This window comes from Haematobia irritans, chromosome 1 (genome assembly GCF_050003625.1).
Source record: "Haematobia irritans isolate KBUSLIRL chromosome 1, ASM5000362v1, whole genome shotgun sequence".
NCBI lineage: Eukaryota > Metazoa > Arthropoda > Insecta > Diptera > Muscidae > Haematobia > Haematobia irritans.
In genome coordinates this window covers 15,675,826-15,698,895 of record NC_134397.1, presented here as the reverse complement: position 1 = coordinate 15,698,895, position 23,070 = coordinate 15,675,826, and the positions used below count along the sequence as shown (strand labels likewise).

Below are 23,070 nucleotides of genomic sequence, written 5' to 3'. Positions count from 1 at the left end.
AATTCAAAATGTCTTATTTTTGAGGTTATGCTACATTACGTATAGTGCCTTGCACGGTTGCCACAATTGGTAAATCTCTGCCAATAATGATATATTTTTTATGGTTTGGTAGATTTTGCAATATATTCTTCTGCTACTAAAATATACTTCAAATTTCAAAATTTTCTACATAAATAAAATTTTGACAAAATTTTGTATAGAAATAAAATTTTGACAAAATTTTATATAGAAATAAAATTTTGACAAAATTTTGTATAGAAATAAAATTTTGATAAAAAATACTACAGAAATAAAATTTTGACAAAATTTTCTATAGAAATAAAATTTTGACAAAATTTTCTATAGAAATAAAATTTTGACAAAATTTTCTATAAAAATAAAATTTTGACAAAATTTTCTTTCTATAGAAATAAAATTTTGACAAAATATTCTATAGAAATAAAATGTTGACAAAATTTTCTACAGAAATAAAATTTTGACAAAATTTTCTATAGAAATAAAATTTTGACAAAATTTTCTATAAAAATAAAATTTTGACAAAATTTTCTATAGAAATAAAATTTTGACAAAATTTTCTATAGAAATAAAATTTTGACAAAATTTTCTATAGAACTAAAATTTTCATAAAAAATACTACAGAAACAAAATTTTGACAAAATATTCTATAGAAATAAAAATTGTACAAAATTTTCTATAGAAATAAAATTTTGACAAAATTTTCTATAGAAATAAAATTTTGACAAAATTTTCTATAGAAATAAAATTTTGACAAAATTTTCTATAGAAATAAAATTTTGACAAAATTTTCTATAGAAATAAAATTTTGACAAAATTTTCTATAGAAATAAAATTTTGACAAAATTTTCTATAGAAATAAAATTTTGACAAAATTTTCTATAGAAATAAAATTTTGACAAAATTTTCTATAGAAATAAAATTTTGACAAAATTTTCTATAGAAATAAAATTTTGACAAAATTTTCTATAGAAATAAAATTTTGACAAAATTTTCTATAGAAATAAAATGTTGACAAAATTTTCTATAGAAATAAAATTTGACAAAATTTTCTATAGAAATAAAATTTTCATAAAAAATACTACAGAAACAAAATATAGAAATAAAAATTGTACAAAATTTTCTATAGAAATACAATTTTGACAAAATTTTCTATAGAAATAAAATTTTGACAAAATTTTCTATAGAAATAAAATGTTGACAAAATTTTCTATAGAAATAAAATTTTGACAAAATTTTCTATAGAAATAAAATTTTCATAAAAAATACTACAGAAACAAAATTTTGACAAAATATTCTATAGAAATAAAAATTGTACAAAATTTTCTATAGAAAAAAAATTTTGACAAAATTTTCTATAGAAATAAAATTTTGACAAAATTTTCTATAGAAATAAAATTTTGACAAAATTTTCTATAGAAATAAAATTTTGACAAAATTTTCTATAGAAATAAAATTTTCTATAGAAATAAAATTTTGACAAAATTTTCTATAGAAATAAAATTTTGACAAAATTTTCTATAGAAATAAAATTTTGACAAAATTTTCTATAGAAATAAAATTTTGACAAAATTTTCTATAGAAATAAAATGTTGACAAAATTTTCTATAGAAATAAAATTTGACAAAATTTTCTATAGAAATAAAATTTTGACAAAAATTTCTATAGAAATAAAATTTTGACAAAATTTTCTATAGAAATAAAATTTTGACAAAATTTTTTATAGAAATACAATTTTGACAACATTTTCTATAGAAATAAAATTTTTACAAAATTTTCTATAAAAATAAAATTACAATTTCCTTCAGGGTAGCCGTTCGAACATTGAAAAAATATTTGCCTATTATGAAAGCTTATGCAACCTTTATTTTAGAATACACAATATTAAAAATATTTTCTTAAAAAAATGGAATTTAAGTAAAGTAAATTACAAAATATTTAGTTTAATGTTTTTTTTTTAATTTAGGACACGAATATTTGAAATGTTAGTCTTTCTCTTAAAGTCGTATGTCGTATGTATGTTAAAGTAGGGTAAATTTCCTTTAAACTAAAGAAAATCATTTTTGATTTAAAGAAATAATCTTTAAATTTACTGAGATTTTGAGTCATTGGATTAAAAATAAAAAAAGCTTCAAAAATAGGTCAATACCTATTTTGAGAATTTTGTATCTTGTTAAATGTTTTATGAAATTAAAAAAACTTTTTTTGCTTTGAAGTATTTGTTATAATTTGGACTGACATATATTTTTTACATTAAAACCTTTGTTGATATATCAATATTTTATTTATATAGAAAATTTTGTCAATATTTTAGTTCTATAAAAAAATTTTGTCAAAATTTTATTTCTATAGAAAATTTTGTCAACATTTTATTTCAATAGAAAATTTTATCAAAATTTTATTTCTATAGAAAATTGTGTCAAAATTTTATTTCTATAGATAATTTTGTCAAAACTTTATTCCTATAGAAAATTTTGTCCAAATTTTATTCCTATAGAAAATTTTGTCAAAATTTTATTCCTATAGAAAATTTTGTCCAAATTTTATTCCTATAGAAAATTTTGTCAAAATGTTATTCCTATAGAAAATTTTGTCACAATTTTATTTATACAGAAAATTTTGTCCAATTTTTATTTCTATAGATAATAAAAGATAAAGAAATAATCTTTAAATTTACTGAGATTTTGAGTCATTGGATTAAAAATAAAAAAAAAACTTCAAATCAAAAAAAAAAATTTTTTTTTTTTGCTTTGAAGTATTTGTTATAATTTGGACTGACATATATTTTTTAACATTAAAACCTTTGTTGATATATCAACATTTTATTTATATAGAAAGTTTTGCCAAAATTTTATTTCTATAGAAAATTTTGTCAAAATTTTATTTCTATAGAAAATTTTGTCAAAATTTTATTTCTATAGAAAATTTTGTCAAAATTTTATTTCTATAGAAAATTTTGTCAAAATTTTATTTCTATAGAAAATTTTATCAAAATTTTATTTCTATAGAACATTTTGTCAAAATTCTTATTTCTATAGATAATTTTGTCAAAATTTTATTTCTATAGATAATTTTGTCAAAACTTTATTCCTATAGAAAATTTTGTCCAAATTTTAATCCTATAGAAAATTTTGTCAAAATTTTATTCCTATAGAAAATTTTGTCAAAATTTTATTCCTATAGAAAATTTTGTCAAAATTTTATTCCTATAGAAAATTTTGTCAAAATTTGATTTATACAGAAAATTTTGTCCAATTTTTATTTCTATAGATAATTTTGTCCAATTTTTATAGAAAATTTTGTCAAAATTGTATTTCTATAGAAAATTTTGTAACAGCTATTCTGTATATATTTTCAAGGATACATTTTGAAAATTACATTGCCATAATTCTTTTTTCTCATATTGACAACTCCCACATTGTGAATATCTATGGGTAATATCAAATATATTTTACATTTCTTCAGAAGTCCTTATCAACAAAAAAATTGAAAGCAAACACCCAAATTTCCGGAAGGAAATGTAATAGCGGAATCATATACTGGCGTATAAATAAACATCAATGAGAACAATTGTTACAACAACAACAACTGTTATACTTGTATACTGCTATACTCTTTAACTGTTCTACAAAATCAGCTGAGAAAACCGGCATTTTTAACTTCGTGTCGGTTACTGTTGTCCTTTCGCCTACATTCATACAAATAGCCTCAAACAAATACATCGACTCGGCAACGAATTGAGAAATTGTTCCTATGTGTTCTGATGGTTATTCTGGTATCTATTCCATTTAATTTTTTTTTGCTTTAGTTTCCTTTCGTTGAAAATATATACACATACACATGGTGTGTGTGTGTTTGTAACAAGGCTCCTACAAAATTGGTTGCCAGTTGGTTACTAGTGATTTTTTCTTGTTGTTGTCTGTAGGAGCCTATCCCAAAGTATATAATAGAATACCACGTATCCACATTGTTAGGCATGTATATAGAAAATGTTATCAACAATTCCATGTACATAGCTATGTGCGTTTGTTTGTGGCTTTAGGCATATTTGTATCAAATGGCCTTGGAAGTTAAGGTTGTTGTCAGTAAGCAGTACGCCAGCAGCAGCCAGCATAACAAAAACAAAATAACTTTTCTACAGTATTTTTTTTTGTTTTTTGGTTATTTTATATATCACCATTCAAGAATAGTGAAGCTTCGTGCGTGATATTGTTTGACCAATAAAATAGAAATACACAGTTAAGGTCTTTAGCACTTCCACACATGCATTTCCATTTAAAATATATGTGACATGTTCATACACAAATTTGTTTAAATAAAAATATAATATATACATTTTATTATTATAGACAATTTTGTCAAATTTTTTCTATATAAAATTTTCTGTTTATAGAATATGTTGGCAAAATTCTATGTTTATAGAACATTTTGTCAAAATTTTATGTTTATAGAAAATTTTGTAAATTTTTTTTTTGATTATAGAAAATTTTGTCAAAATTTTTTTTGATTATAGAAAATTTTGTCAAAATTGTATCTTTATAAAAAATGTTGTCAAAATTTTATGTTTATAGAAAACTGTGTAAAAATTGTAAGCCTATAGAAAATTTTGTTAAAATTGTATGTCTACAGAAAAATTTTATGTCTATAGAAAATTTTGCCAAAATTTATGTCTATAGAAAAATCTATCAAAATTTTAAGTCTATAGAAAAATTTGCCACAATGTTATGCCTATAAAAAATTTTGTCAACATTTTATGTCTATATAAAATTTTGTCAAAATGTAATCTCTATAGAAAATTATATGACGAGAAAATTTTGTTAAAATTGTATGTCTATAGAAAATTTTGTCAAAAATTTTATGTCTATAGAAGGGTTTGCCAAAATTTTATTTCTATAGAAAATGTTGCCAAAATTTTATCTCTATAGAAAATTTTGTCAAAATTTTATGTCTATAGAAAAATTTGTCACAATTTTTTGTCTATAGAAAAATTTGTCACAATTTTATGTCTATAGAAGGGTTTGTCAAAATTTTATATCTATAGAAAATTTTGTCAAAATTTGTTCTATATAGAAAATTTTGTCAAAATTTTATGTCTATAAAAAATTTTGTCACAATTTTATGTCTATAGAAAATGTTGTCAAAATTTTATTGTCTACAGAAAATTTTGTCAAAATTTTATCTCTATATGGAAAATTTTGTCAACATTTTATGTCCATAGAAAACTTTGTCAAAATTTTATTTTTATAGAAAATTTTTTCAAAATTTTATTTGGTCTTTTCGGTCTTTTACCAAAAAAATTATAAGTCCGCTATTTGTTGTTAGATTTTGTTAAGTAAGCTATACGCAAAAAACCAAAATTGCTATTAGCATCGTGTTTTATATTTTATATGAATTTTTATATGGTTTTTTTCTGCCACATTTTTACTAAAAAAACGCCGTTTTTTAACTTTTTTAAGCCGAAGACGGCTCAATTTTCTTTAATTTGAGTAGCACTAGGATGAAATAGGTCAAAGAAGACGAAAGATATGCTCAAAATTGTAAGTGTACCTCCAAAAATTAAAAAAAAAGTTCAAAAATTTGTATCTCGAAAACCAATTGACAGAAAATTTTTTAAAACTCATTTTCGTGTTTAGTAGGTCAAAATCAATGGGAAAAAGTATGCTAGAAACAAATAACAGAGAAAATTTTGTTATTTGTGACCTAGTGTTATAAGACAAGAAAATGTTGTCAAATTTTTATGTCTATAGAAGGGTTTGTCAAAATTTAATATCTATAGAAAATGTTGTCAAAATTTTTTCTCTATAGAAAATTTTGTCAAAATTTTATGTCTATAAAAAATTTGTCACAATTTTATGTCTATAGAAAATGTTGTCAAAATTTTATTGTCTACAGAAAATTTTGTCAAAATTTTACTTCTATAGAAAAATTTTGTCAAAATTTTATCTCTATATGGAAAATTTTGTCAAAATTTTATGTCCATAGAAAACTTTGTCAAAATTTTATTTTTATAGAAAATTTTGTCACAATTTTATGTCTATAGAAAATGTTGTCAAAATTTTATTGTCTACAGAAAATTTTGTCAAAATTTTATTTCTATAGAAAATTTTGTCAAAATTTTAAATCCATAGAAAATATTGTCAAAAGTTTATGTCTATAGAAATTTTGTCAAGATTTTATGTCTATAGAAATTTTGTCAAAATTTTAGTTTATATATATATTTTTTTTTTATTTTATTTCTATAGAAAATTTTGTCAAAATGTTATGTCTATTGAAATTTTTGTCAAAATTTTATGTCCATAGAAAATTTTGTCAGATGTTAATGTCTATAGAAATTTTTGTCAGGAGTTTATTTCTATAGAACATTTTGTCAAAATTTTATTTCTATAGTAAATTTTGTCAATATTTATATCTATAGAAAAAAATTATCTATAGAATATAATATTTTGTCAAATTTTATTTCTCAAATTGTTATTGTTAAACCTTTTCTACACATTTTATCAAATATAAAAGTATCGTGAAACAAATACAAGTAAAAAAGTTATCAATAGAATAGAATGGCAACAGTGGATGATCAATTTTCGAAGAAAATCATCTTCAGTGATGAGGCACATTTTCACCTCAGTGGCTTCGTCAATAAACAGAATTGCCGCATTTGGGCGAATGAGAATCCAAGAGTGATTGTCGAAAAACCAATGCACCCACAAAGAGTGACTGTTTGGTGCGGTTTATGGGCTGGCGGCTATTTTTTCCAAAATGAGGCCGGTCAGGCTGTTACTGTGAATGGTGTTCGCTATCGTGAGATGATAACGAACTTTTTATGGCCCGAATTAGAAGATATGGATGCACACAAAAAATTTTTTCTCTGATTCAATCACCAAATTAATTGATCCAATTAATTTTTTAATTGAAATGTCTTCAATCACGAAAATGATAGTATCAATCACAGTTTTAATTGGGCATAGAAAAAATTCTTGATTAAAAAATTAATTGATTTTTTCAGCAAAATTCAATTAATTTTTTAATTGATTCAATTAAAAATTTAATTGATGTTGATTGCAAAACGCAATTAATTTATTAATTAAAAAAGGTAACTATTTTTAATTACTTAGTTAGATTGGCTTAGAGTTTTTATTTGGATGAACAAATGATTGTTTGAAATACATTTTTAATTAAAAACGTAAAAAACAAGTAAGGAAAGTCTAAAGTCGGGCGGGGCCGACTATATTATACCCTGCACCACTTTGTAGATCTAAATTTTCGATACAATATCACATCCGTCAAATGTGTTGGGGCTCTATGTAAAGGTTTGTCCCAAATACATACATTTAAATATCACTCGATCTGGACAGAATTTGATAGACTTTTACAAAATCTATAGCCTCAAAATTTAAGTTGGCTAATGAACTAGGGTGGAACACAATTTTAGTAAAAAAATATGGGAAACATTTAAATCTGAAGCAATTTTAAGGAAACTTCGCAAAAGTTTATTTATGATTTATCGCTCAATATATATATGTATTAGAAGTTTAGGAAAATTAAAGTCATTTTTACAACTTTTCGACTAAGCAGTGGCGTTTTTACAAGGAAAATGTTGGTATTTTGACCATTTTTGTCGAAATAAGAAAAACATATAAAAAGAAGAAAAAGAAAAACAAATTTGCCACGCATAGCTACAATACTAATTCTACTCCCTGTGCAAAATTTCAATTAAATTGGAGTAAAAGATTGGCCTCTGTGGTCATATGAGTGTAAATCGGGCGAAAGCTATATATGGGAGCTATATCTAAATCTGAACCGATTTCAACCAAATTTGGCACATATAGCAACAATGCTAATTCTACTCCCTGTGCAAAATTTCAACTAAATCGGAGCAAAAAATTGGCCTCTGTGGTTATTTGAGTGTAAATCGGGCTAAAGCTATATATGGGAGCTATATCTAAATCTGAACCGATTTCAACCAAATTTGGCACGCATAGAAACAATGCTAATTCTACTTCCTGTGCAAAATTTCAACTAAATCGGAGTTAAAAATTGGCCTCTGTGGTCATATGAGTGTAAATCGGGCGAAAGCTATGTATGGGAGATATATCTAAATCTGAACCGATTTCAACCAAATTTGGCACGCATAGCTGCAATGCTAATCCTACTCCCTGTGCAAAATTTCAACTAAATCGGAGCAAAAAATTGGCCTCTGTGGTTATTTGAGTGTAAATCGGGCGAAAGCTATATATGGGAGCTATATCTAAATCTTAACCGATTTCAACCAAATTTGGCACACATAGCTACAATGCTAATTCTACTCCCTGTCCAAAATTTCAACTAAATCGGAGTAAAAAATTGGTCTCTGTGGGCAAATGAGTGTAAATCGGGCGAAAGCTATATATGGGAGCTATATCTAAATCTGAACCGATTTGGCTGATATTTTGCAAGTTTTTCGAGACTCATAAAATATTCGCATGTACGGAATTTGAGGAAGATCGGTTGATATACACGCCAATTATGACCAGATCGGTGAAAAATATATATGGCGGCTATATCTAAATCTGAACCGATTTTTTCCAAAATTAATAGGGATCGTCTTTGAGCCGAAACAGGACCCTATACCAAATTTTAGGACAATCGGACTAAAACTGCGAGCTGTACTTTGCACACAAAAATACATCAACAGACAGACAGACAGACGGACAGACAGACAGACAGACAGACGGACATCGCTAAATCGACTCAGAATTTAATTCTAAGACGATCGGTATACTAAACGACGGGTCTCAGACATTTCCTTCTTGGCGTTACATACAAATGCACAAACTTATTATACCCTGCACCACAGTAGTGGTGAAGGGTATAAATATCAGCACTTTTTTAACTGAATTAGTCTTCCGAATTTGATTAAAAAGTTAATTGTATCAATTAATTTTTTAATTAAACATTTTAAAAATTTCAATCATTGACTTAATTAACTTAATGTTTCTATCATGATTAAAAAGTTAATTGTATCAATTAATTTATTAATTGAAAAAAGTTTCAACTTCAATTAACTTTTTAATTGGAAATATTTTGGTGATATTTTTTTCTGTGTGTGGGCGATATGTGATTTCAGCAGGACGGTGCCACTTGCCACACAGCTAACGAAACAATGGCTCTTTTGCGCAACAAATTCAATAGCCGTGTTATCTCACGTAATGGCGATGTCAATTGGCCGCCAAGATCATGTGATTTGACACCGTTGGACTTTTTTCTTTGGGGTTATTTGAAAGAAAACGTGTACGTCGATAAGCTAGCAACAATTCAAGAGCTAAAGGATGAGGTAATTCGGCACATTAACGGCATAAAACCTCCATTATGCCTCAGCGTCATTGAAAATTTGGACCATCGGATGAAGGTGTGCCACCGAGGTCGCGGCGCCCATTTGGCCGATATTTTGTTCCATACATAATTGAGTAATACCAATATATGATAATAAAATAAAATTACAATAATTTCTTAAATAGTTTGTGTTTTATTCAAAATCAACATCGGCCCTTGGAATTTTAACCACACTTTATAAAGGAACTCATAAAAGTACCCGAAAACAAAGTTGAATTGTCATTTTGCAAGTTAAGATGCCGCTAATGCTAAATTCGCACTTTGTGCGAAATCCATCCCTTCCTTCAATATCGGTATTTCCTCAGTAAGGGTGTTTTTGTGCATAATTGAATATGACATCTTGTAGTGCAACACTCTCTTTAGTGCCTATTGTGGCACAGGGTGCGTATGAGGAATGCATTTGCTTTTGAACTTTTCCCCCCTACATAACGTATACGACATATGGTACCAATTTAGCTAAGATTGTCAGTTTTTACACTCGGTAGCATTACTGTGGAAAATGGTATCGTAGATTTTAAGTTAATGCATTCACATGCAATACCAAAGATCATTGAATGTTATAAGAGGCAGATTTGTTAAAGCAAAACTGAATGTTCCCATACCAATATAAAGTAATGAAGTGATGGTAGGACTTTCAAATGTCTTACCATTTGCATCGTAAAATATCAATGACATTTGTTTGTTAAAAAATCTTAATTAAAAATGACAGAAAATTACAATAAAATATGTGTATGTGTGTGTGTGGAAGAGAATATTTATAGTTGAGCCTATGGCCTTTTTAAGTTTTTCAGAAAAAATTAATAGAAAAGCCATTTCTACTCATAGCAATAAAAGAGAGCTGGGTTATATCTTAATTACTAAAATATCTTTTACAATGCCACAAATGATTTTTTGTTTAAAAAAGGGTGCAATGTCTGTTTCAAAAATACATAATCTTATGAATGGCCTAGCCAAACTTGTTAATTAAAATACTTTTAAATTAAAAAAAAAAAACAATTACACTGAAATTAATATAATATATAAAAACAGAAAACTTTTGCTTGATTTTAGCAAATTTTGAATATTTTTAAACGGTATTACAAACGTTGGCATCACGCCGATATCACAAAAATAAGTAAATATTTTTCGACAAATTCAAGAAAATTTATTAGACATAAATAATTTATTTTTTTTAAATTGTTAAAGAAAATTTTGTAGTTTGAAGGAAAAAATTGGAGTTCAAAATTGCAAGAATGTCTTTAGTGATGTGGTGACAACCTTGGCTACACACTTCTAAAATATAGAAGTTTTTAAAAAAATCAATTTACCTTTGCTTTTTCATTAATATTTTTTTCACATATATTTTTCCTGTTCAAAAAGCTTCAATTGTACATTTTTGTTAGCAATCATTTTTTTTAAATAAATCTTTTTTAAAAAAGAAACTTTGTGCACGTGATCTTTGCTTACCTGCGACCCACAGTGATATAGGAAGTTCATGATAGACGCATTTGTAGTACAAATTTAAAGAAATAATTAATAATTTTGTGAGATATACGTATTTAGTAAATATTTATGCTTAATTTGTTCATAATTTCTCCCGTTTTTTAGTTCATTAAACTATAGTACAAAAAAAATTATTAGAGTTAAGTAAAATTTCTCCAAACATAATAATTCCATGAACTAAAATAAAGTTAAATTGGCTTTAATGAAATAGAGAGTTCACTTTTTTTGAGTGTACTTGTTAAAAAAAATAAATAAAATTAAAAAAATAATTGAAAAATTAAATTTTCTAACCTAATTCAATCCCAAAAATTAATTAATTTTTTTGCATTTGATCGATTAACTCTCCTATTGGGTCAGTTTTTCATAAAGACCGTAAAAAAATTAATAGAATAATAGAATAACTTTGCCAAAAAAATTTTTTTTTGCATGTTTTTGTTGACCCAAAAACAATTTATAAACAGAGATGGTCTGTCTTTTATATTTACCATACGTCAAAAACGTCGCAAACCTTCGTAAAATACATAGTTTTTGAAGTCTATTTTTTTTTAACCATTTATTCCATACTTTCCACAATTTTTGTATTTACGAATGCTTTTTCCCCTGTAGAAAAAGAGTAAGAAAATGCTAATATCGTCCGAAGATTGAAACATACAAAGGCAAACTTTGTGCAAAATTTTATAGGTATATTATTGCCAGTTTGATTCCTCACAACTATATGGAAATCGGGCTTATATATAAATCTAAATGGACGGTGGTATTTTGTATGTCCACATGTTGTATCTAATTCCGATTTTTCCACAACAATTTTCACAGTTTCAACAATTTGAAAAGCGTTGAATTCAAATTTTGATCAAATTTTCTATAGAAATAAAGTTTTGCAAAAATTTTCTATGGAAATAAATTTTTGCAAAAATTTTCTATGGAAATAAATTTTTGCAAACATTTTCTATAGAAATAAAATTTTGCAAAAATTTTCTATAGAAATAAAATTTTGCAAAAATTTTCTATAGAAATAAAATTTTGGGAAATTTTTGTATAGAAATAAAATTTTGGGAAAATTTTGTATAGAAATAAAAACTTTGACAAAATTTTCTACAGAAATAAAATTATGGCAAACTTTTGTATAGAAATGAAATTATGAGAACATTTTCTATAGAAATAAAAATTTGTCAACTATGTACTTCATTCCAAAATAACAAAGTTCCTTTTATGACCCACAACAATAAATTAAAACTAATCGTTAATATTACTTCAGACTTTATATCCCTAAAGAAAATAATTTTTTTTATAGGCAAATTTAGTTTTTTTGTTTGTTTTTCTTGTGTTAGTTTGATTGTTTTTTGATGAAAAGCACAAACATTGGGAACCTATAGGAAAATCGATATATTATATCTTTGCTAAAATCAACTTAATTTTTTTTTTGAATTTACAGGGATTTAATTCATTTGAAAACCTATATCTCTGGGTAGATTTAGAGGTTTGTACATAGTACTGACCTACACTCAGCGACAACATCATACCATACCATATAGTCATCCATCGCCGCTTATTATCATACATTCAAGGCCATTGTATTGGGGCCAAAGGGATGGGGAGCAATCATTTTTTGGGTGCCTGTGTTGTGTTTACTGTGGTGTTACTTTTGTTTACTGGCCTTTTTTACATTTTCTGGCTGCTGCGCTTGCCATCGCTGGCTTTGCTGAATATTTTTCATGTGTTCATGGGTAGGCATGTGAATGCCTCTTTTTTTTTGTTGTTCTTGTTGGCCCGGTTAATCTCCTATAGCCATGGCGTTGTCGTCGGCGTCACCATCTTCATCATCGTTGTACCTTCGTTTCAAGGATTCGGCTCCTACTTAGGATGACTGTTGAAAAGTGTCCGAATAAAAGACAAAAAAAAATGCTAACAGTACAGAGGAAACGCCAGCCCCTCTGCCCGTATGGAGAATAGACAGACCAGCCTGTTTTAGGTAGTCCCACAAAAATTCGGCGTCAGCTGGGTAACATGAGCCTCAAACAATAAGCCACTTTCAGTTGGTAAATGGTAAAGCTACAGTGCGTAACTTACAGGCGGCAAAAAGAAGGCAGCCGCTACTCTCACGCACTATTAGCCAAATATAGTCATATTGACTTGAGTTTCCTCAGTAAAAAAAATCTGTGAAGGAGTGTTGTGATAACTAGGGTTTAACCAAAAACTAATAAATATATCTTAAACACAATCAATTTAGGAAAAAAATAAACAAAATTATTTCAATAATGTGTAAATATCTTCTTTATATTTTATAAATAACTAAAAATAATATAATTTTTTAAATTCTGGAAAATATGACAATAATTTTATTTTCTTTTCCTCTCCAATTTTAGTTTCAGCAGCTAATAATACCATGCAGTATGGCCAGAATATATCCATACCATATTCTCAACCACAAACAGATTTGAATTTTTTAAATGCTGCCGCCTCAGTGGATCATAAAGGCAAAATACATCCGAAAATCGAAAGGGATCGTGAAGAAGGTAAGAAAATATTTAAAACAAAAAATATATAGTCTCTATTACTTAATTGAAGCGTTAAAGAATGGTAAAAAAATTAAAGATATTTCCCACATGACCTACCTCAGTTATTTCTTTCTCTCGCTCGCGCTCTCTCTCTCTCTCACTTCCTCTGATGTGTCTGCTGATTCTCTACTCTCTAAGAGGTATGAAAAGTTTTATAGGCCTCTGCCTAAGGATTGTGCACCTATATGGACACACAGTTCCCACAAAAAAATCGAAATTGACATTTATTAATGATTTTAACAAAAAATTATAATAATCATTAAAGTCCCATATATTTTTGTTGTAAATCGTATACCTTGATATTCCAAGTCCATTTGTATGTATGTGTATGGTCGTATATATGTATATAGAAAAAGAGTTTCAAGGACGTTTATATGGATGTATAAATGCTCAAATATCCAAGTTAATGTCTCTCATATACATATCGTGTATGTATGTAGGTATATGTGTTGCTGGCAAATTACTTTTCGTTGTTCGTTGTTGTTAGCTGATATTCCCATTGTGCTGGCAAATGTAGTGTAGTTACCCGGAATCTTCCATAAGATAGGAAATGCGGAATTGGTCTGGGACCAATTTTAAAAAACTTTGACTAGAGTAAAAGATAGAGTTTTTCAAAACGACTGATTATACGGATCTAATTTTTGTAGTGCTATGTATACGTCAGATCAAGAACATTTAAAGAAGAATGGGTGGGAATCACGTTTGTCACTCGACCCGAAAATAATTCACCAAAATTTGGAGAAAATGTTATCAAAAAACTACCAAACAAAAAAAACTTATTTTGCAAAATTTTATTCCTTCTATCGAAAATTTTGACAAAATTTTATTTCTATCGAAAATTTTATCAAAGTTTTATTTCTATAGAAAATTTTGTCAAAATTTTAATTCTATAGATAAATTTTGTAAAATTTTATTCTATAGAAATTTTTTGAAAAATTTTATTTCTATAGAAAATTTTTGAAAATTTTTATTTCTATAGAAAATTTTTGCAAAATTTTATTTCTATAGAAAATTTTTGCGAAATTTTTATTTCTATAGAAAATTTTTGCAAAATTTTTATTTCTTTAGAAAATTTTTGCAAAATTTTATTTCTATAGAAAATTTTTGCTAAATTTTATTTCTATAGAAAATATATGAAAAGTTTTATTTCTAAAGAAACTTTTTGCAACATTTTATTTCTATAGAAAGTGTTTGCAAAATTTTATTTTTATATTATTACTATAAAATTTTTTTTGCAAATTTTTTTTTTCTATAGAAAATGTTGTTAAAATTTTATTTCTATAAAAATTTTTTGCAATTTTTTTATATAGAAAAATTTTATTTATATAGAAAATTTTTATTTCTATAGAACATTTTGTCAAAAATGTTGTAAAAAATTTATTTTTCTGGGAAATTTTTGCAAAATTTTATTTTTGTAGAAAATTTTTGCAAAATTTTATTTCTATAGAAAATTTTTGCAAATGTTTATTTCTATAGAAAATGTTTGCAAAATTTTATTTCTATAAAAAATTTTTGCAAAATTTTATTTTTATAGAAATTTTTTCAAAATTTTATTTTTATAGAAAATTTTTTCAAAATTTTATTTCTATAGCAAATATTTGCAAAATTTAATTTCTATAGAAAATTTTTAAAAAAATTTATTTCTATAGAAATTTTTTCAAAATTTTATTTCTATAGCAAATATTTGCAAAATTTAATTTCTATAGAAAATTTTTAACAAATTTTATTTCTATAGAAAATTTTTTGCAAAATTTTATTTCTATAGAAAATCTTTTCAAAATTTTTTTTCTATAGAAAATTTTCTCAAAATTTTATGTCTATAGACAATTTTGTCCAAATTTTATTACTACAAAAATTTTTTGCAAATTTTTTTTTCTATAGAAAATTTTGTCAAAATTTTATTACCATAAAAATCATTTGCAATATTTTTTTTTCTATAGAAAATTTTGCTAAAATTATATTTTTCTGGAAAATTTCTTTCTATCGAAAATTTTTGAAAAATTTTATTTCTAGAGAAAATTTTTTGCAAAATTTAATTTCTATGGAAAATTTTGTCAAAATTTTATTTCTATAGAAAATTTTTGCAAAATTTTATTTCTGTGGGAAATTTAGTTTAAATTTTATTGCTATAGAAAATTTTCTTTCTATAGAAAATTTTGTCAAAATTTTATTACCATAAAAATTATTTGCAATATTTTTTTCTATAGAAAATTTTGCTAAAATTTTATTTCTATAAATTTTTTTGCAATTTTTTTCTATAGAAAATTTTTTTTAAAATTTTATTTTTCTGGAAAATTTCTTTCTATCGAAATTTTTTTTTGCAAAATTTTATTTCTAGAGAAAATTTTTTGCAAAATTTTATTTCTATGGGAAATTTTATCAAAATTTTATTTCTATAGAAAATTTTTGCAAAATTTTATTTCTATGGGAAATTTTGTTTAAATTTTATTGCTATAGAAAATTTTCTTTCTATAGAAAATTTTTGAAAAATTTTATTTCTGTAGAAAATTTTTGAAAAATTTTATTTCTATAGAAAATTTTTGAAAAATGTTATTTCTGGAGAAATTTTTTTGCAAAATTTTATTTCTATGGGAAATTTTATCAAAATTTTATTTCTATAGAAAATTTTTGCAAAATTTTATTTCTATAGGAAATTTAGTTCAAATTTTATTGCTATAGAAAATTTTGTCAAAATTTTCTTTCTATCAAAATTTTATTTCTCTGGAAAATTTTTGCATAATTTTATTTATTTTTGCAAAATTTTATTTCTATGGGAAATTTAGTTCAAATTTTATTGCTATAGAAAATTTTCTTTCTATCGAAAATTTTTGAAAAATGTTATTTCTAGAGAAAATTTTTGCAAAATTTTATTTCTATAGAAAATTTTCTTAAAATTTTAAGTCTATAGAAAATTTTGTCAAACTTTTATTACGATAAAATTTTTTTGCAAATTTTTTTTCTATAGAAAATTTTGTAAAAATTTTATTTTTATAAAAATTTTTTGCATATTTTTTTCTATAGAAAATTTTGTTAAAATTTTATTTTTCTGGAAAATTTTGTCAAAATATTTTTTCTATAGAAATTTTTGGAATAATTCTATTTCTATAGAAAATGTTTGCAAAATGTTATTTCTATGGGAAATTTATTTCAAATTTTTGTTGCTATAGAAAATTTTCTTTCTATCGAAAATTTTTTAAAAACTTTATTTCTAGAGAAATTTTTTTGAAAAATTTTATTTCTATAGAAAATTTTTGCAACATATTATTTCTATGGGAAATTTAGTTTAAATTTTATTGCTATAGAAAATTTTCTTTCTATCGAAAATTTTTGAAAAATTTTATTTCTATAGAAAATTTTTGAAAAATTTTATTTCTATAGAAAATTTTTGAAAAATTTTATTTCTAGAGAAAATTTTTTGCAAAATTTTATTTCTATGGGAAATTTTATCAAAATTTTATTTCGATAGAAAATTTTTGCAAAATTTTATTTCTATAGGAAATTTAGTTCAAATTTTATTGATATAGAAAATTTTGTCAAAATTTTCTTTCTATCAAAAATTTTTGAAAAATTTTATTTCTAGAGAATTTTTTTTGCAAAATTTTATTTCTATAGAAGATTTTTGCAAAATTTTATTTCTATAGAAAATTTTTGCAAAATTTTATTTCTATAGAAGATTTTTGCAACATTTTATTCCTATAGAAAATTTTTGCAAAATTTTATTTCTATAGAAAATTTTTGCAAAATTTTATTTCTATGGGAAATTTGATCAAAATTTTATTTCTATAGAAAATTTTTGCAAAATTTTATTTCTATAAGAAATTTAGTTCAAATTTTATTGCTATAGAAAATTTTGTCAAAATTTTCTTTCTATCGAAAATTTTTGAAAAATTTTATTTCTATAGAAGATTTTTGCAAAATTTTATTTCTATAGAAAATTTTTGCAAAATTTTATTTCTATAGAAGATTTTTGCAAAATTTTATTCCTATAGAAAATTTTTGCAAAATTTTATTTCTATAGAAATTTTTTGCAAAATTTTATTTCTGTGGAAAATTTTGTCAAAATTTTATTTCTATAGAAAATTTTTGCAAAATTTTATTTCTATAGAAAATTTTTTCAACGTTTAAAGCCTCACGCATATATATATATATATATATATATATATATATATATATATATATATATATGTATTATACGCTATAAATTAGGTATGATCATGACCCCTAGACTTTTAAAATTTGAAAAAGTCGACATTTTCGTTTTTTTTCTAAATTTGGAAAAGTCGAATTTCAAAACTTGGAAAAGTAACATTTTTCCGTCCACCAGAGCTTGATATCGTTTCGTATCAACCATATGAAAATCCTTATTTGAATTGTCAACCGTGACTGTGCCTCAAAGTCGACCGTGGCTGTGCCTCAAATGGTCCATCCGTTTATCCCAATTTAAGTTTGTCTCCCAAACTTACATTAATAATACCCTTCAAATGCTTAGTAATTCATTAGAGAGGGTTTAGGGTATGATACCCGCTCCCGACTGGTATATCATACCCACTTTGCAAAACTATCGCTCCGACCGTGAATTGAACCAGAGTATGTTACAGGAAATTTTTCAACAACAATTTTTTGAAGAAATTTTTAATTAAAATTAACTTTTTAATCAAACCAAAATTCACGCACAAAAATTGCAACCGGTACAGGTTGTTGTGAATTTATCTTCATGACTTTTAAATAAACGATGTAAAACATAAAAAAAAAATAATTTTTTAGAAAAATATTTGATAAAAATTTCCGCTGGTGTGAGTGTTCTTTATTTTTTCATTCATAATATTAAATAACTTCTCAGGAAGTAGTTAGAATGGTTCGTATCACAAACATTTGTATAGACGTTTAGATGCATCGTGTTCAATGGCGTTTGTGGCTGAGTGTGCAAAAGATTTCTGCTATGGTGCCAACAGACCCAGGCGGAAGCGAAGAAGTTTTTCAATTTGTAAAAATTTGATAATAGGAAATTAAAAGTGTAATAAAAAAATATTAATAAAAATAAAAAGTGAAATTAGAGAAAACATTTTAGTTTTTGTTTTTAGGTTTTTTAAATTTCTTCATCCAAATGAACTTCCAAGGCACAACTTCTAAAGCAATGCAAATGATCCAAAAATGGAGTACTTCCGTCCTATGACAAGCTCATGTAAAATTCATTGGAGATGATCCAAGTTTACACTACTTCCGGATCACAAACTAATTTTTTTGAATTTTGTTGTTAAATTTTCATTTTATTTCTATAGAAAATGTTCTCAAAATTTTATTGCCCAAAAAAATATTAATTTTATTTCTATAGAAAATTTTGTCAAAATCTTATTTCTATACAAATTTTTTGCAAAATTTTATTTCTATTGAAAATTTTGATAAAATTTTTTTTGTATGGAAAATTTTTTCAAAATTTTATTGAATTTTGTTGTTAAATTTTCATTCCCATAGACAATTTTATTTCTATAGAAAATTTTCTCAAAATTTTATTGCCCAACAAATTTTAATTTTATTTCTATAGAAAATTTTGTCAAAATTTTATTTCTATACAAAATTTTTGCAAAATTTTATTTCTATTGAAAATTTTGATAAAATTTTTTTCTATAGAAAATTTTTTCAAATTTTTATTTTTATAGAAAATTTATTCAAATTTTTATTTCTATAGAAAAATTTCTCAAAATTTTATTTCTATACAAAGTTTTCTTAAAATTTTATTTCTATAGAAAGTTTTCTCAACATTTTAATTGTATAAGAAATGTTCTCTAAATTTTGTAGCTATCGAAAATTTCCTCTAAAATTGTATTTCTATACAAAATTTTCTCAAAATTTTATTTTTATAGGAAATTTTTAAAAATTGTATTTCTATAGAAAATTTTATTTCTATATAAAATTTTGTGTCTATAGAAAATTCTATCAAAATTTTGTATCCATAGAAAAATGTTTCTATAATTTTGTTTTCAAAATTTTTTTCTATAGAATTTTTTTTTTAATTTTAAGCTTAAATGAAAACAACGATAACGATAAAACAAAATTTTATTTCTATAGAAAATTATATCAAAAATTTAATTTCTATAGAAAATTAGTGAAGTACCTCTTAAGTGGGGAGGAATATCCCAGCAAAAAAAAAGTAGTGAAAATGTTCTTTTTTGATCCGGACGTGGTGCAAATTTGACGCAGAAGCGATGAATGTAACATGGGCTTGTCATAGGACGGATGTTCAACATTTCATCAGCCGTTGCTCTGAATTTGCATCACCTCTTAAGGTGTGATACGAATTCAGTGTTATGGATGTGAATTAAAAAATTTTGTAATATTCTGCCAATATAATTTTTTATGATTTTTGATGCATTCCTCCAACGCTTGTCTGAAACGTTTGACCTAAAATAATTTCAAAAATTGTTAATTTTTCTAATATAGATTTAATTTTTTTTTTTTCGACAAAATTTGAACAATTGTGCCATTTTATTAGTACTTTTTATCCTATTTCAAACAAGAAAAGTTAAAATTGCCCATTAAAAATATGGAAAAGCGAGTTATAAAAAATTGTAGTTAAAATATAAAACATCTTTGGGAGGACATTTTCGGAAGTGCTTTTAAAGTTGTGCCTTTAGGAGAACTTCCAAATTTTTTTGCTGGGATGTTGAAAAAACTATCAAAACACTCTACCAATCAGCCAAACAGTAAAAAATTTACCATTTTCAGTAGAATTCAACCAATTGTGTCAACAATTATGGACTTGAAAAGCAATATTTGTCAAACAACTTCCAGAAAGTAATAAGAGAAGATTCGATACCGGGTACAGTTTTGATATGTTTTAATATTAATTTATATCAATTAACTTGAATTTGTTGTGCCTACTTCCTACAGGCTACTCCCTCCTAATATTAACTTCTTAATTTCGTCGAGTCAATATTAAAGTATTTTTGGTCATTTCTAGTTGTTTCTTTCATTGAATTTCATTGTTGTTCTTGTTACTGTTCCCTCTTGGTGTTGTTGGTCTAGAAACTGTTCTACTCCTAGGCCTCTAATAATATATATATGGATGTATATACGGTTATTATATATGTATGTGTGTATGTATATATGTGTGTGTGACTTGGTGTTTATATGCCATATTACTATATAGAAATATACATTTGTATTTTTAGGGGGTATATAGAATATAAACGGCCTTGAGTTAGTAAATACATATATTTAATTTATATACTTACAAATACATATATACATATAATATTACATACATTTTTACTTATTATAACGGTACAACAATGAAATGTTACCAAGCACCAACAACATTGTTAATAAAAAAAACAACAAGCAGGCCCAAAAATGCCTAAAAATGTTTACAGCCTGGGATTTATAGGAAGTAAATTATTTTCTTGATGTTTTTTTCGCTTTGCTGTTACCATAGAAGACAACAAAAAATGAAGTATATACTGCCATGATTTTTCTATTGGGGTAGGTTTTCTTGGAATTCAATATTTGTGTATGTGTGTTTTTTTTATTTTTGCTAAATGCTACTGTTATTGTTTCATTTTTCTTTTCTTTTAGATATTTTCTTTATGTAATGATTTATATTTAGGGAATTATTCTTTAAACATCCTTCCCTTTTTACTTACAGTTGCTAAGTGTCTTTTTGTGGGCTATTAAATAAATTTAAATGCAACAAAAACGAAATTGGAGTTTTTATTAGCAATTTTTTGGCTTGGTTGTTTGTCCCTTTTAAAGATGTTTCAGATCATTTGTAGTGTTTTTTTTTTTGGAAAGGAAATGTCATTAATTTCTTTTCTTTCACACAGACAAAAATATCCGTATACTCAAACTAAGTTTACTTGGTTCCCTTAAGGATTTTGGTACTATTTCCTAATTTTGTCAAAATTTTATATCTTTAGAAAATTTTGTCAAAATTTTATTTCAATAGAAAATTTTCTCAAAATTTTATTTCTATAGAAAATTTTGCAAATTTTTTTTTTTATAGAAAATTTTATTTCTTTAGACATTTTTTCAAATTTTTTATTTCTTTAGACATTTTTTCAAATTTTTATTTCTTTAGACATTTTTTCAAATTTTTATTTCTATAGAAAATTTTCTCCAAATTTTATTTTTATAGAAAATTTTGTCAAAATTTTATTTATCTATAGAAAATTTTGTCAAAATTTTATTTGCTATAGAAAATTTTGTCAAAATTTTATTTATCTATAGAAATTTTTGTCAAAGTTTTATTTTTATAGAAATTTTGTCAAAATTTTATTTATCTATAGAAAATTTTGTCAAAATTTTATTTATCTATAGAAAATTTTGTCAAAATTTTATTTATCTATAGAAAAGTTTGTCAAAATTTTATTTTTATAGAAATTTTGTCAAAATGTTATTTCTATAGAAAATTTTGTCAAAATTTTATTTCTATAGAAAATTTTGTCAAAATTTTATTTCTAAAGAAAATTTTATCAAAATTTTATTTCTATAGAAACTTTTATCAAAATTTTATTTCTATAGACAATTTTATCAAAATGTTATTTCTATAGAAAATTTTGTCAAAATTTTATTTGCTATAGAAAATTTTGTCAAAATTTTATATCTAAAGAAAACTTTGTCAAAATTTTATTTATAGAAAATTTTGTCAAAATTTAATTTCTATAGAAAATTTTGTCAAAATGTTATTTCTGTAGAAAATTTTATTTCTCTAGAAACTTTTTGCAAAATTTTATTTCCCCAAAAAATTTTGTCAAAATTTTATTTAAAAATTTTATTTGCTATAGAAAAATTTTGCAAAATTTTCTTTCTATAGAAAATTTTTGCAAAATTGTATTTCTATAAGAAAATTTTATCAAAATTTTATTTCTATAGAAACTTTTATCAAAATTTTATTTCTATAGACAATTTTATCAAAATTTTATTTCTATAGAAAATTTTGTCAAAATTTATTTCTATAGAAAATTTTGTCAAAATTTCATTTCTATAGAAAATTTTGTCAACATTTTATTTCTACAGAAAATTTTATCAAAATTTTATTTCTATAGAAACTTTTATCAAAATTTTATTTCTATAGACAATTTTATCAAAATTTTATTTCTATAGAAAATGTTGTCAAAATTCTATTTCTAAAGAAGAAAATTTTGTCAGAATGTTATTTTTAAAGAAGAAAATTTTGCCAAAATGTTATTTTTAAGGAAGAAAATTTTGCCAAAATTTCATTTCTATAGAAAATTTTGTCAAAATTGTATTACTATAGAAAATTTTGTCAAAATTGTATTACTATAGAAAATTTTGTCAAAATGTTATTTCTATAGAAAATTTTGTCAAAAATTCTATTTCTATAGAAAATTTTATCAAAATTTTATTTCTATAGAAAATTTTGTCAAAATTTTATTTCTAAAGAAAATTTTATCAAAATTTTATTTCTATAGAAACTTTTATCAAAATTTTATTTCTATAGACAATTTTATCAAAATTTTATTTCTATAGAAAATTTTGTCAAAATTTTATTTCTATAGAAAATTTTGTCAAAATTTCATTTCTATCGAAAATTTTGTCAAAATTTCATTTCTATAGAAAATTTTGTCAAAATTGTATTACTATAGAAAATTTTGTCAAAATTGTATTACTATAGAAAATTTTGTCAACATTTTGT

At 24.0% G+C, this 23,070-nt stretch overlaps 1 protein-coding gene across 4 annotated transcripts in view; it reads left to right on the top strand.

Moving 5' to 3' along the window:
- Positions 1-23,070, top strand: part of l(3)neo38 (C2H2-type zinc finger domain-containing lethal (3) neo38) — a 64,858-nt gene that overhangs the window by 35,325 nt on the left and 6,463 nt on the right. For all 4 annotated transcript variants that reach the window (XM_075289384.1, XM_075289383.1, XM_075289382.1 and 1 more), the window contains one exon: positions 13,227-13,376. In XM_075289384.1, the coding sequence (XP_075145499.1) occupies positions 13,247-13,376 (130 nt within the window). In that variant the 5' untranslated portion in view covers positions 13,227-13,246. The remainder of the gene's footprint in view (positions 1-13,226; positions 13,377-23,070) is intronic.